The sequence below is a fragment of the Meleagris gallopavo genome, chromosome 2 (genome assembly GCF_905368555.1).
Source record: "Meleagris gallopavo chromosome 2, MGAL_WU_HG_1.1, whole genome shotgun sequence".
Classification (NCBI taxonomy): domain Eukaryota; kingdom Metazoa; phylum Chordata; class Aves; order Galliformes; family Phasianidae; genus Meleagris; species Meleagris gallopavo.
In genome coordinates, this window is record NC_139405.1 from 17,455,199 (window position 1) to 17,470,028 (window position 14,830).

Below are 14,830 nucleotides of genomic sequence, written 5' to 3' on the forward strand. Positions count from 1 at the left end.
TTCTGCCCGGCGCGAAGGAAAAGAAGGGCCCCCCGCCGCCCGCAGCGCAGCGCAGCGCCCCGCACGGCACTCACTACTGCACTCGGGGTCGGCGCAGCGCTTGCGCTCGGTGAAGCGGCGGCTCAGCTCGGGCCCGGCGGCGCAGAGCGGGCCCGGCGGCGGCAGGAGCAGCAGCACGGCCAGGAGCAGCCGGGGGTCCGGCGGCGCCGCTGCGGCCATGTTGGCGGGCGCCGGCGGCAGGGAGGGAGCAGACACGTCAGCAGCGCCGGCGGCAGGCGAGGCGGCGGGGGAGGGCGCTGCGCGGGTGGAGGCGGCGGGCGGACCCTCCTCCTCCGTCGGAAAAGGAGTAGGAAGCACGCGGGGCGGGGGGCGTCGAGCGTCATTGAGTGTTATCGATGAGTTATCGAATGTCGGGGGGAAAATAAAACGCTCTTTCCAATGGACGAATGCCGAGGCCGCTCCAAATACAAAGAGATACTTGGCAGAACTGGCGGTCAAACTGAGGGATTCTGCCCGCACGTGCGAAGGACAGCCCCTGGCAGCTAGCTTCAGCCTGTCTCCCTTGTACTTAACATTTGTTCTTTGGGGTGTGCCCTGCGATGGAAGCAGCCGATCGTACTGCTACACTTACTGCCAGCTTCCATCACAGCACTCACCAATCACTGCTGCTAATTGCGTTAGAGCTGCTGCTCCTGTTCTTACTGTATCCTCACCATTACTGGGTTTTGCTTTCCACACATTCATTTCCACAGCCACATCATACAAGGTCTGAGATCCGAGCTTAGTTAATGCTGCAGCACCTCTGAGAAACTGTAAGTGCTTCATCTTCACCCTCCACCTGCACCAGTTTAGGATTTTAATCACATTGTGAAAAACCATCAAGCAGAAGCAGATCACCTTCCTTAGCACCACAGTGTATACAGCTCCGCCAAACTCAGCTGGGACAGCCTGGCCCAGCCTGAGGATAAAGGCAACAAGCAAACACTACAGAAATACAACAGCTCAAGAGACAGAATGCCCACAGATATTCTCTCAGGCCTAGCGCGGTATTGTGGATGTAGCATGCAGTACTGCTGATGTCCTCCTTGGGATTTAGCTGACTTTCTTTGTATTTCATACCCTGTAAAAAAAGGTGGTACCTATTAGCCATTCCTAATACTGTCTGTTGAAAACTCTAAGAAAGCCTGATTTGTAAAATTCAGATGTCAGTTGTATCAGTTTGCAACTAGTGTGAGTTGTTAGCTGCACTTCTCCTGAGAAATATCTCAAAAGAACACGTAACTCCTAAAGTAACCTTAAAGAAATTGTACCAAAGAATAAGAGCATACAAACGTGGCAAACTTAATAGACTGTAAAACATTACTGTATATGGAAGTATATTCAAGTTATATTTTATGATGACTGAAGAATGAAAGACAAGCCAGTTTTCCTTTAACATTAATTTCCTTGTGCCTTAATTCCTAGCCTGGTTTGCAGCTCCACTTGCTTGTGAAGACAGAGTTGTTCAACACTGTCAGTACAAGGTTATCAAGCTTATCCACATTAAAAGACCAAGATAAAAGTTAACAGTGTTTGTAGTCGTAAAGACAAGGGCAAGAAAGGGAGATGTGAAGAGAAACATTACATACTACTTGCATAAGTCATTATTTTTATTGTGCAATGAGTACCTTGCAGTCAATAGGTGTACATGACTTTCATCGCTACAACCATGAAACATTCCCTACATCTTCAATTACTTGATTGCAACAATGTACCCACAGCTTCTTCTAATGTAAGACATAGGAGAAATATTTCACATCATTTTAGATATTTCAGGCAAAATTTACTTCAGCCTTCAACACAAATCATAGAAACGCATGTATTTCAATAAGAGTTCACTTATGTGCAGAGAATGTAAAGTTTTGTATGTGTTTACACTTACAAAGTAGTTTTTCTGCTTTAAGGTACGATCACATTAATAATTAGTAGCTATTAACAAGATCAACTGGCATCATTCACATAAGAATCAGCAAAAACTCATTCATGTATGACACAAGATAAAAGTACATAAAAACTAACAAGCCAAATGTGAGTACTCTTCTAGGCAAATTTAGAACTTTAAGAAATAAATTGGGGCAAGCAGGATAGTGAAACTAGGGTACTGATGTAATGAGAACAGAAATGTTGTGGGATGTGACACCACACTTTGTTAACAACAGTGATCAGTGAGACACTCATAGGAGGGACAAATTGTAAAGAACAGACAAAGAAGATATTGTCAGCAAAGAACCTGTGCCACAGACCAAAGACAGTTTATGGTCATGTTAACTATCAGCAAATAATACCAAATACGTATGAACTGAAATTCTTGCCAAACCCTAGAATACAAGATTAATTAAAAAAATGAACAAACAAACAAACAAAAAACTGTACAGGGACACTTATTTGAACAACCCCCAGAGCTATTATATGTCATAAAGAAATGATATTAAGAGTGTTGAGACACTACAAGCAGCTGCTCTGCCACATACTTTTCCCTTTGACATCTGTCATTGATCATGGATGAACCAGAACACCAGATGAGATGAATCCATAAACTGAGTCAGTTCATTACTTACTCATCCCAGATAGGTGAGTTTTTATGGAAAAACAAAAAACCAGAATCAGGCAACCAACAATGAAACCAAGTTGCATTCTTACTTGGAAAACACCCCAGAGAACTCCACTGTGGTCAGTAGCTGAACGAGTGAATGAAACAAGTTCTACCACAAAGGTGCAAGCAACATTGTGGAGCTGATGCAGACAGATCCCTAAGATCCAGGTACCACATGAAGGCACGGGCATTGTTATTTTTCTACAATACACAAGGTACCAGAGTCATGGGCAGACTGTGGTAATACAGGAGGAAATGGCTACAAACCAAAAGAGAGGAGATTTATTTTAGATGTTAGGAAGAAATTCTTCACTCAGAAGGTGGTGAGGCCCTGGCACAGCTGCCCAAAGAGCTGTGGTGCCCCATCCCTGGAGGTGCTCCAGGCCAGGTAGGATGGGGCTCTGGGCAGCTGAGTTGGGGGGCAGCCCTGTCCACGGCTGGGGGTTGGGGCTGGATGGGCTTTTGAGGTCCCTTCCAACCCAACCCATCGCAGACTAACAAAGAATCAATGTAGAAAACGGAAAAAGCGACTACAGGATCTAATCAGCCATTATTTTTAAAGTAACCTTTGCACCAGGCACGGTCCTGCAGTCCCCCGGCAGGAACTCGGAGGGCGGCATAACGCCGCTCCCCTTCCCTCACGACGACGGGGCGACCCGATGCCCTCAGCGCGCAGGCGCACGAGACGATCCGCTCCCAACATGGCCGCCGCTCTGCGCCACGCCTTACAGAGCGCATGCGCTTTCTCCGGGCTTCTCCGCATAACTGGCAGCTGGGGCCCGCCCCCTTCCCGCCAGGCTCGAAAATGGCCGCCGCCCTCCGGCGCCGTTTGGAGTAGTTAAAGGAGTAGTTCGTTGTCTTGCCGCTCCGGCTGCCTCGCTGTGAGGCCATGGATGGTCTCCAGGTGGGGAGCGCCCTGCAGCCGGCCCTGCACCTGCCCTTCCTGCCGCGGCACCTCTACCGAGCGGGTAAGGGCGCGGCTGGGCGGCGGGAGCCCCTCATGGCCGGCCTGCCGCCCTCGCTGAGGCGAGCGGGGGGCTCCGGCGCGGCCGTTGTGCTGTTCCCGCTTCGTGTTTCCAGTCTCTTTCGCCCCCGCGGAAGATGGATGTGCTTAGCTTCTAAACCACGTAGCTTACCGTTATGTTCCGTAGTGGCTGAGAGAGCTCCTGTAAGAGGGGTAACTGAAGTAGCAGGCAGGTTGTTACGGGGTAAAAGCTCTGATTGCTGGGTTTAGCTGACTTCTTCGTGTTTTGCTTCGTTTAGCGTCTTCCGGTGAGCGCAGGTTAAACTTCTGGAGAAGCAAGGAGTTGTGTTTGAATTACATCCAGGATGCACTGCTGCAGAAGCAGTGGAAGAGAGCTGCAGAGTTCCTGACCTCCTACGTCGAGTCACTGGAGAAAGACTTCTCTACAGAATACATGGGGCCATCAGAGGTAAGCCTGTGTCCCTTAGCACAGTTCTGCAGTTGATAAGATACTTGCAAGAAGTGCCTATAACATTTCAGGGCCATTATCTTCTTTAACTGTCCATAAGCTTAATTAAATGTTATATATGTAACTTGAAAAGTTAGGAAATGTTCTTAAGTTAAAATTAGCTCATTTAAAAAATAAATTAATAATGGAGGCATTGGAGCTTCTAAAAACAGCTAAGAAACCATTGGATGGTATGTGGTAGGAGGAACACCAGACTTCATCATTGATAGTGCTGAAGGCAGCATGCTGTCCATTAAATGTCTCTCAGGCTATCTTTACACAAGTATGCCTTTGTGCTGGGAGGTTAACTGGTTGTGCTGGAGCCTGGATTTTGCTGAGATCTCCCTCTCAGGGGTGCTGTGGGTCTATAGTGTTCTCTGATGTATCTTTTCTGACTGTACTCCTGAAAAGTTCTCTAGGCTGCAGACTGGTGTGTTGGTTGTTTGTTTTTTTTGGTCATTCTTGCTTTTTGTTTGTTTGTTTGCTTTTTTAATTTATCTACAGAGGTTAATAGCACAACAGATGAAAACTTAGATAAATTAACTTCATAGCATATCTATGGAAATCATTCTTCATGTAGTCTTCTGAAATGGAAAAGCAGTGAATATGTTTGCAACTGGCATACCGTCAATCAGAATCTGAAAGTTAATGACTCACTGAGGTCTGTGCTAGCTCTTCCAGTACTTTGACAGCTCCTAAGCTGGTACTGAAGTAGAAGCAGCAGGAAGGGAATCAAATGGTGTTTCTAAATGAACATGAAATGAATGAACTGATTTGGTTACCTTCTGCATCCAGGCATTGAAAGCAAATTTTGTTGATGGAAAAGCTATATCGGATTGCAAACAATCTTTATTGCTAAATCTTAAGAATTGTGTGTATTACATCACAATGGGAACAAGTAAAAGGGAAACAGAAATTTTCAATAACTTTGAAGCGTATTGTTTTTAGTAAGAAGAGAGGCAACAAATGCAGTTTTCATAAGCTTTGCTGATGTGCTGTATTTATAATGTGCAGTTGTGAAGCACACACAGAATGTCAGTTTAAAAAAGAAACAATAAAACTCTAGATTAATGTGTGTAACAGTAGACAGCACAATACTCACTTTTTATTTGCAGTGCAAATGTACATTTTATTCAGATGTTACAGTAGCTACAGGTTTGATAAATCTGTACAATGTGGTGACTGCTCCCATTTTTGTACTAAGGTTTTTTGCATCTTTTTTCCCCCCCATATCAATAGATAATTTGGAGAATAGGAACAGAAATTCTGTGTAATCATTCCCCCAGCAACATAAGAGAGTTCAACTCTTTCATAGAACAGATGAAAACTTTAGGAGTAAAAAGGTATTTGAAGGTGAGTGTACTTAATGCAATCTTGATGGTTTTTCCACACATTTATCTGAACGGCTTCCTGAGTGTTACTGCTTCTGAAAGCTCTCTTGAAATATCACTGATAATAGTGTCAAAAAAGATAGTACAACTGAGTTACCAGTTGCATGATGTTTCAAGGGCTGTTCCATAGCTGACCGCATCTCATTTGGTCGATGCATTTTTGTCTGCTTTCGGTAATGCTTAGATTCTTTAATTACTCTTAAAACTGTTAGATTCATTTTCATACATGCCCCATTAATATCTAATTACATGCTAACACCTGTGAGGTCTTGTTTCAGTCTTTAATTTGACCCCTGTGCTCCTGGTCATACAGTTGTAGTTCAAGTTTGCTCACTTTTCAAGTAGCTGGTTTGTATATGAAATAGTAAAGCTTATTCTATTCACTCAGAACCCAGCCCTTTTCTGATGATGACTTATTTAAACTTATATTGTTTTGGTTTCCTTGGCTGTTTCCGATTTCTGATGTTTCTATCTTTCAATCTGTTGTATTTGTTCAAGGCCTCCAACACTAGTTCCATACAAGAGTTTACTAACTGAAAGCTTTAGACTCTCATCCAGTGCCTAATCAATATGACAGTGTGGTTGGGCATTCTTTTTTTTAGGTGCTTGGCAGTTGCATAGCAAACTGAAACTGAGTGTAACCCTACTGGATTTCTTCAGGTCATATCTAGCTCTTCTAAAATAGATTCAGCACTTAATAATGACAAGCAAGGTTTTGGGCCATGTGCTTTCAGCTGCCTTGATAATAAGTACAGCTGAATGTTTACTACCTGACTGCTGACTCTCACCCAAACAGATTTCAAGAACCTTATAATAATCTTTGTCCACCATCTTCAAACAGGAAAAAATTACTTAGGTTCTTGGTGCACACTTCTGTCTCCTAGTGACACTTGCCTTCTCCCATTCTTGCTTTTTTTTTTTCCGAAGTTCCGTATGAATATACTGTTTGAATAAAACAATGTGTAAAACCTGCTTCTAATAGAAATATTTTGCTATGTTTGCATTTTTTATTTTGATGTCAGTAATGAGTGTCTCTTCCCTTTCACTTCCATGCAGATATTTGCTCTATTATTGAGAGTCTTTCTATTTATGATGTGAAACACTGTGGTATGGACTGCTTGAATTGCAGGTTTGCTTAGAGCATGCCTTTCATCTCCTTTGTAATGGACGGATAGATGAAGCCTACCAAAACCTGTCGCTGGCAGAGAGTTGGAGGTTTGGAGAAAGAACAGTTGTTCAGGATAAAGAAATGAAGCTGATTCAGGCTTACAGGGGACTGCTGGACTACTATAGCTGGTCCAATCAGAAGAACATACTGTTAGAGTATGGTAAGTCCAAATTCTGCTTTTGTATTGAGCTGTAGACTTCTTATTCTTGCAGGCATTGCTGTTTGTTGCAATCGTATTTCCACATAGGCTGCTCTTCTGTCTGCATTTACATGTGAAGGTACTAAAAGGAAGTACTAGTCTTCAAGAGCTTTGGGTTTTGATGGTATACAGATAATCCTGCAACAATGGTGGTGCCAAAATAGAATACTAACATGCACTTTTCTAGTGTCCAGGAATACTGTTCTGAAACAAAGCAGTGTTTTCACCCTGAATCATAGTTCTTGCATTCAGTCAGCCTCACCTAAAACAATCATCAAAGGAATGTATTCATCTATATCAGTGACTACTTTGTACTGCTGCTAGAATTTTGAGAGCTAACAAAAGCCACCCAAACTTGAGTTCTATCTTTTTGGAAAGGTGAAGGTACAGAGGTTGCCACTTGGATGCGGCATCTAATTCAGCATACACCTACTGGCTGTGTGGTGAATCTCTACTTGTTTATTTGACAAGATAAACAGACTTTATACTGGTATCTTCTTCGAACACTGCCCATCATGAGTTTGGTTGTAAGTTGGGATACAGAGCAATGAAAATCTCTTGTTCCAGTACTGGTGGATCTGAGGCCTTGCTTTGCAAAATGTGATCACTTTGTAGATACACCACTTCAAGATATTTCTGAACTAATAAAGCTAACTCTGTGGCTTTCTTTCATGCTTTCATAGAGAAGGATGGATTTGAAGACTTGTCTGTTGAACAGGAAATGCATAGCTGCTTTCGGAAGGCAGCAGTGAACTTAAAGGAGATCATTAAAATACCTGGAGTCTGGGATCTCTTTGTGAAACCCTATGTGGATGTAAGAGTGTATTTTATAGATCTCTTCCTTTTGTCTCTTTTGTTTTGTCATTTAGATGCAAGTCTGCAGTTCAGCTGTGTGTGGATGACAAGTAGTTTAAAAACAACATATGTAATGATATCCCACTAGCTTTGATTTAGGTATGTTTGTGGGACCATAGGGCCTGCATAGTGTACAAAAAGAGCTTTATCTGTGGGCTGCCAAGAAAAAGAGACATCCAACTTGCACATTCTGTTTTCCTGGTGCTAGCAGAGAAATTGGAGCACAGCTGCTTTGTTTAAATTCCTGAAAGCAAGTTGTCTTTTTGGCAGGGCGATGTTTTTCTGGTGGTACTAAATCTTGGACACCAAACATGCAGTCTTTCTGGTTTTTTAAATATCTGCTTACAAATTTTAACTAATAAATAAAGTTAATCTTAAAATTAAGAAGATTTACTCTAAGTGCAGACGAGCTTTGACTTCTTTGAGTGTTTCTCGTGGAATTTTACTAGGTGCTGACAGCTGCCAAGTTCTGAGTTCTCTTCAAAGACGTGGCAGTCTGCTTCAATTTTTTTTTTCCAGTGAGGAATGATGATAATTCTTTAATGATCAAGGAAGTGCAAATGTGATTTTCTTCTGTAGCTGCTTCTATGTGTCAATTTTTAGCTACCTGTGTTAAAAGTAACCAGTAAAATCAAAATACTCTAGTGTAACTGACCTTCAGTTTGCTATGCTGCTAGATACAAATGGTGCTGTTGGATAGTTCTGTAGCAGCCTAGAATGAACTGTAAGAGTTTAATTGCTGATGTGAAGCAAACTAATGACAGGCTTAACTTCTTAGCTGTTGGAATTCTATGGAGACCACCAAGAAGCTCGTGAAGTATTAACGGATTATGCTTACAACTCAAAGTTTCCTGCAAATCCCAATGCTCATGTTTACCTCTATCAGTTCTTAAAGAGACACGGTGCACCAAAGAAATCACTCATATCTGCACTCAAGGTATAACATCGTAAATGCAATCTGTGGTGTTCATTTTGCATGATGGTATGATGGTTCAGTTGTCTCCTGTTGTAGTATTTGCCTTATTGTATTTTTTTTGTGGGAAACAAAGGGTTGGGAAGGGTGTTCAGGTGGAGCAAATAGTATCTCTTACTGTCATTGCTGTCAGTGTGTAACTGATGCATCATAAGGTCAGTAAACAAGCTCAGATCAATTTTCCATGGCTCAGGAATTGCGTGTATGTAAACATGCATTAATTTCCATTGTAGTTTGATCTTTATTGAATAAATGATTAGGTGCTTGCTTTTCTCACATGCTAATTCTGTCCAGCAGTTAGTTTCATTGTTCTCAGTAAGCAGTTAACTTAAGGTTCAGTAGAAGTTTACTTCTGGCTGTCAGGAAAAGCCCTGCTGCAGCGTGGCCCTTTGTGTAGCTGCTTTTAGATTTCCTCTTTTGTTGCCCTCGTGCACTGATAACTTTTCCAGCAGTGTTTTTGAATCTCTTTTGCCACTTGATGGCACTAAAATGCTTTTGGTTGGGCAAATGGTTTTAAAACAACTTCATTAAGTTTAGACTTAGATCACGGCCTGTATATATGAAGTTTCATCTTCAGTGTTGATTTAGCATTAATTTTATAGACTTAATTTTATCTTATAAGATAGTGGCAAACCTGAGAACTGGTCTGATACATCCTGCAAATGCACAGAGAAGTAGATGGGAGCTAGAACAGGTGTAGGAATAAAATAATGTAGCTCTCTTAAAAAGAAGACGTTGATATGGGCTGCTCCTGGAAATGTTGCATTTGTTGCAGGGTTTTTCAGTAGTCATGAGGGCATTTTATCTGTTGTGTCACCGAGTAGTGTTACAGATGTGCAAAATAGCTCTTGAGTCATACTTAGTATCAGGGCAATTGGGTACTGATTGCACAGTTTTCCTAAGGCACCAAAGAACTCTGAAGACATTGCTGCTTTGGATTTGGTAGAAGCCTTCAGAAGCTTTCACATTATTTCAATGTATGTTTTGGGTGTTGGTTTTTTCCAGATCTTGCATGATATTGTTCCTTCTCATGAACTAATGATAGATTTTAATACTATGCTTCAAAAATCAAGTAAGTCTTTAAATATATTTGCTCTCTTATTTTATGTTAATCTAGAATATAATGAAATTGTTCTACAGCCTTCTTTGTACTTACTGAAGTAGTTGTACTTATTAAAAGAAAAATCCCAGCCTGACTTTCAGATCACAGGAACATTCAGTGCAGACAAGTAGGTATTTGCAGGCTTGTGTGAACAAATACCTGTCAGAGTTCAAAGGCTGACCAAGCAGTAGGTTGTAATGCACAGTCAGGACCTCAAAAATAATTTGTTTGGAGGTGAAACTAGCATTCAGACTATTTCCAAGGTACACTGTTGTAAATGCTAAACTCAGTATTTCCATTATGGGGGGCATTTTCTCTTTTCTGGAGGAGTTGAAATGGATTTATGCACTGGTTTGTTATGTATTGAAACAATAGCAAGTACTGGTGAGTTTCATCTTTAAGCTGCTGGAAAAGTCTTCTCATTTGGAGACTGCTTTTCCATGCTGATCAATTGCTTTCCAAAATGGGCAGCATCTTGCAACCTGGTATGTAAGTCTGCAGATAGATACAATGTCTTGGAATCAAAATTATTCTCTTCTGTTGTTCCTCTTTGTGAAAAATAAAAATCCCTTTTGTCTGAAACCTCCCTTCTTCTGTTCACATGACACATTTGTTAAATTCTTGTAGCTCTTAAGAGCAATCTGATTTTTGAAGTAATAATTTATACTTCCCAGCTTCTATCTGCTGTGGTAGGTCGTTTTTAAGAACACCTTTGGTATATTAGCTGCTGTTGTGAAATGCCTGTTTTATTCATATCAGTCCAATTTCTTTGTTTTGATATCTCAGGACTTGAAACGTTCCAGGGCACTGTGTTCTCTTCCCATAGGAAGAACATGTTGAACAACAGCACTGGCTGGAAGCAGTGATTATAACAGCAGCATCTGTTGTAAGCAAGGCAGTGTGGGATAAGTGAGTGGTCTTGTGTGCCTCTTTGAGTCAGCAGCATTTAAGGAGGGTCTTTGCTGAGAATTGTGCACTAGACCCATGAACACTTCCTTAACTTTCTCTCTTGAAAGAGGCAGAAAGCAGTGGGGGGAGCCCTCAGTAATAGGGAAAGCAGAAGTATGTGGGAAGGAAGTTTGGAGAATATTTTAATTGTTGCTTACTAGTGAGTTCAGATTAGTCCAGGTAATTCATTAATCAGCCTAATCTCTTTCCAGAGAAACGGAAAAGACGTCGACTGGGGCTAGAAGTTATTTTTGCAGTCTTGGATTATGCTGGCTGGAAGAAAAATGTAAAAGCATGGAGTTGCTTGGCAAGACAGGTGAAACAAATTGTAATGTAAGTGTAACTGATGTAAGGTGCTAAAAAAGGAATCTGTGTATCAAATCTCCACCTCTGGACAGTTGATGGAGTGACTCTTTTGTAGCCTTTTTCATGCTGGTAGATGAAAGAGTGGGCTGGCCTGTACTGAGTTCCGTGGCTGTGCTTGGCTGCAGTGTGCTTTCAGTGGCAGAAGAAATTATTACTGAGGACAGTTCTTAAATTTCCAGTATAATCATCAGCTGAAAAAGGTTTTTACCAGGTTGTGTTTGTGCAGAAAATGCTGTTCAAATGTTTGGATAACATTTACTGCCTGTCACTATTCTCCTTCCAGGAGAAAAAAAATTGTTTGATCTTCTGCTGTTAAACATACATTGGCTGTAACAGGTTTGGGCATCAGTGGACTGCAGAAGGGTCATGGTGTGTTGTGTTCTCCTTTGGTGGTAACTTTGGTAGTAACTGTTACAGAATACAATGTATTCTTAAAAGCTAAGTCAGATGCCTGGGGATTAATACATACTTGCTTATTGTTCAGAGGAGGACTCTGATTTCAGAAGGAGCCCTATCTCCAGGCCGAAAGGTCTCTAACATTTGGGGTGTTGTTTTTTTTCCAGAAAAAAGAGCTGATTTAATTTTAAGCCTTGTATATTTATGGTGAATCAATTTAGTACTGTTTGACCATTTTGCTATTTTATTGCTGCATCTACCTATGCACAAGGTCCAGAAGTTAATGGATTAAAACTGGGAATGTTATTGCATACAGTTAGGAAAAATGCTTGAACTTTGCAGCTTTGTTTTTGAGGACACAACTTCAGAGTACCTTGAAATACAGGGCACTGTGGTCATTTCATAGGAATATCACTTCCCTGGCGTACAGATTGTTTTCATTTCTGAAATACTGTAAGGTCTTCACTGCCTAAGATAATGGGATAAGGTAAGTATTTGAAATATGGTAGTGTTTGATTATTCATAGATTAACCCAAAGGTTTTTTTTTTTTTAAATATTGCTGCTTAAATTCTTCGGTCTGCAGTGTAGTGTCACATACCAAGCTGATTGTAAAACTCAGTGCCTCCTCTTCACTATTTCATCTCAATTTTTGTTTTACCTTTCTGCAGTTCTGAGAAGCATCTTGACTGGATTAAGCAGGAGTGGAACTCCAGAAAGGACTGGTGGCCAGCCTTCCATTTTAACCGCTACTTAGCAAAGAGCAATTGGCAGGAAAATGAGAGCCTTTCGTATGAAAAAGCTCTGGTGGCTGGAGTCCTTCTAGGAAAGGGTAATACTAAATGTTCTTTCTCACTACATACACTAGAAATAACATCTAGTTCTAGCCCTAATGAGATAAGATGCATCTGGTACTCCCTGGAAGAAATGCTGTTTCTTTCTTCTAGGAAAGATTGCGGTCTTTGAAGTTAAATGGGAGAAAAACATTTTAAATGGTTTTGATATTTTTCACTAAGAGACGTAGTTTGCATAACTTGCCTTCTCCTGGGTTTGAGTTCAATTTTATTTGGCCTTGTTGAGCAGTCACAATACTACAGACTCTGCTTATAACCTTGAAACCACAATTTCAAAAATATACAGCAGGATTCTGAGCGAATGTTGTGAGGACTACAGAAAGTTTGCTCTCTGAGCTACAGTCTAAACAGTGTCTTAGCAAATACTGAGAATTAGGTCATCCCTAAGGACCTTGTGAGTGATATCTCATAGAAAAGAGGAGGAAGGAGGTCTTGAGTGAAATTAGTAATAGTTCAATAAAAAAAGTGAAGGTCAAGACTTCTTTGGTAGTATTCATTGAAACGTTGCTGAAACCAGTTAGAATATCTGACCAAGAATTGGTGACAAAATTAAGAATGAGAATATGGTGTGGATAACTTATCTATTAAGTTTGGGCCTTTAGTTAATTAGAAGATTTATTCTTTCAGTTCTTCTATAACTTTCCAGACTCTGTACAACAGTTTCTTGAGTTGAAAGCCTGTTCAGCTCTGAGTAATTTTGGTGCGGCAATTATGTTGGTAATGTGCATGTCTTGGATTGTTTTATTGCCTTTTGTAATAGAGGGCTTGCATGCTACTTAGAAAGTGGAAGCATCTTGTTTGCTTGTATTGTGGTAAAGCTGACATTACTTTTTCTTCTCTTGCTTAGATTGCAAGTACTTTAAATACGTGTCACACCACGGCTGCAAAGCTCAGGTGAAAAAGTTTCGGACACTCAAGAAATTTGTGAATAAGCACAGCACTGCCTACCTGAGCATATCTGGTCTTTGAGATTCCTCTGTACAGCTGTGATTAAAAGGTCTCCTCAAGGGTCTTGCTGCACTTTTTTTCCCCTTGTGAAACTGGCTTTTGTATTGGCATTAGTCTAAAATCTGCTCTAAAGAGAAACTGTCAACTCTAGTAGATTTTGTTTTTTCCTGTTAAAAACACTTGGTTTGTATTTATTTCCTAATAAAATTATGTAAATCAACAGATGATGCTGAAGAACTTCTTTAAATTAGTTTTTGATTTCTGTGAAATGCAAACATCAGTAATTTCAAGCATACTTTGAGAACTACTTGGGAATTATGGTATAGAATTTCTCTGATACTGTAGGGTGGATCTTATGTTCAGTTGTATGGCTGCTGATTTAAATGGCTGCTGGAATGTGGCTCAAAATCCACCCAGGGATAGTTGTGGCAATCATGATAAGTGGGATGCCTTAATCTAGAAACAGTGTGTGATGCAGCATGAAGCAAGTTTCTCGCTACAAATGTTGCATAACTTGCTGTTTATGACTGATTTCCTGAAATGCGTGGAAATTTGAGAGGCCTGTACTTTACTCTTTGCATTGCATATTGATATATAGGCCATGAAGGTATACTGCAACCTGTTCACATAGCTGAGGCATTTTGACATACCCCAGGTTTCCATGCATTGTATTCATGGCTTGTGTCCAGTTCAAGGAAAGTCCTCCTACTGCTGGGGGGAGGGGGGTAGCTGAAGGTAGGGTTGCTGCTGTATTGTGGTAATGGGAAAACTGGTGTTGCAGAGCTTCAGAAACAGCACAGAACTACTAAAAATGTTACAAGCTGCAAAGAGGCTTGCTAGAACCTCTTTTGCAGTCCTGCTGGTGAGCTGAAATACACACTGTTGCTGTGTTTGGAAAGCAAATGTTAATGTGTTGTCACAAACTAGCATTCCAGTTCATTTAAAAACAACAACAAATATCTTTCCAAGTACTACTTCTGTTTTAATGACAGCTCTCTAGAATTCAGTTGGATGGCTGGCTTGAGCCACTGCTGGGAATGAATAAAGATGTCTTTAACAGTGTAGTACTCTATGGATAAGTTCAGCTGTGCTTTTAATAGATGAGTGTTTATCTGGGAGTTTAGTCTAGGTTAGTGTTGGGTCTTGTGATGTGCTCTGAGTATTTGAACAGTACAAACTTTCCGTAGCCACTTCTTTATTTCTGTCTTCATAAGAAGGCTGCTGCCTTGTTTTGTGATGATCTACTGCTTTTTTATGGGTCTTGAGCTGAATTTTGATTGTTTCAAAATGCTCTGCTTCTATTGAAGTATCCCACACCTTCAGGAAGCAGCTCCCTTTCATCCAACTTTCATCCAAAGTGCTTTGTGCAGTGATCCATCTTGATGGGATTTGTGCATGTGGTACTTTCCTGGGACAGCCTGGGAGGCAACCAGACAGGGTGCCCCTTCCTTGGAGTCCTTAATTTGGATTTCTGCCTGACACTGTGCTCCTCTGGGCTTCAGAATTGGACCTTTGATAGAGCAGATGA

General features: G+C 41.2%; 2 protein-coding genes across 9 annotated transcripts in view; one reads left to right on the top strand and one right to left on the bottom strand.

Annotated features, from left to right (window-relative positions):
• The window catches only part of MIA3 (MIA SH3 domain ER export factor 3), a 28,512-nt gene extending 24,989 nt beyond the window's left edge, over window positions 1-3,523 (bottom strand). For 3 of the 7 annotated variants that reach the window (XM_085219187.1, XM_085219186.1, XM_085219185.1), the window contains exon 1: window positions 3,199-3,523. In XM_085219187.1, coding sequence (XP_085075313.1) covers window positions 3,199-3,523 — 325 coding nt within the window. Of the gene's footprint in view, window positions 1-74; window positions 278-3,198 lie in introns of those variants that run through there. The other 4 variants (XM_085219192.1, XM_085219190.1, XM_085219189.1 and 1 more) reach the window with 2 other exon arrangements.
• TAF1A (TATA-box binding protein associated factor, RNA polymerase I subunit A) lies at window positions 3,400-13,526 on the top strand. 2 transcript variants are annotated; one of them, XM_010706678.4, is made up of 10 exons: window positions 3,400-3,536; window positions 3,896-4,065; window positions 5,344-5,457; window positions 6,625-6,823; window positions 7,546-7,676; window positions 8,496-8,654; window positions 9,696-9,762; window positions 10,953-11,073; window positions 12,172-12,332; window positions 13,202-13,526. In XM_010706678.4, the coding sequence occupies exons 2-10, from the start codon at window positions 4,051-4,053 to the stop codon at window positions 13,321-13,323; spliced, it is 1,089 nt and encodes a 362-aa protein (XP_010704980.2). In that variant the 5' UTR covers window positions 3,400-3,536; window positions 3,896-4,050; the 3' UTR covers window positions 13,324-13,526. The 2 variants fall into 2 exon arrangements, with proteins under 2 accessions (XP_010704980.2, XP_085075319.1); XM_085219193.1 differs by having other exon boundaries at window positions 3,452-3,600.
• The last annotated feature ends 1,304 nt before the right edge of the window (window positions 13,527-14,830 follow it).

Excerpts from the sequence above, each read along its gene's own strand:
- TAF1A (XM_085219193.1), top strand. The coding sequence starts at position 3,522 with ATGGATGGTCTCCAGGTGGGGAGCGCCCTGCAGCCGGCCCTGCACCTG. Across the intron at positions 3,601-3,895 it reads GCGGCACCTCTACCGAGCGG|CGTCTTCCGGTGAGCGCAGG; the intron begins GTAAGGGCGCGG and ends TGCTTCGTTTAG. Across the intron at positions 7,677-8,495 it reads TTGTGAAACCCTATGTGGAT|CTGTTGGAATTCTATGGAGA; the intron begins GTAAGAGTGTAT and ends TTAACTTCTTAG.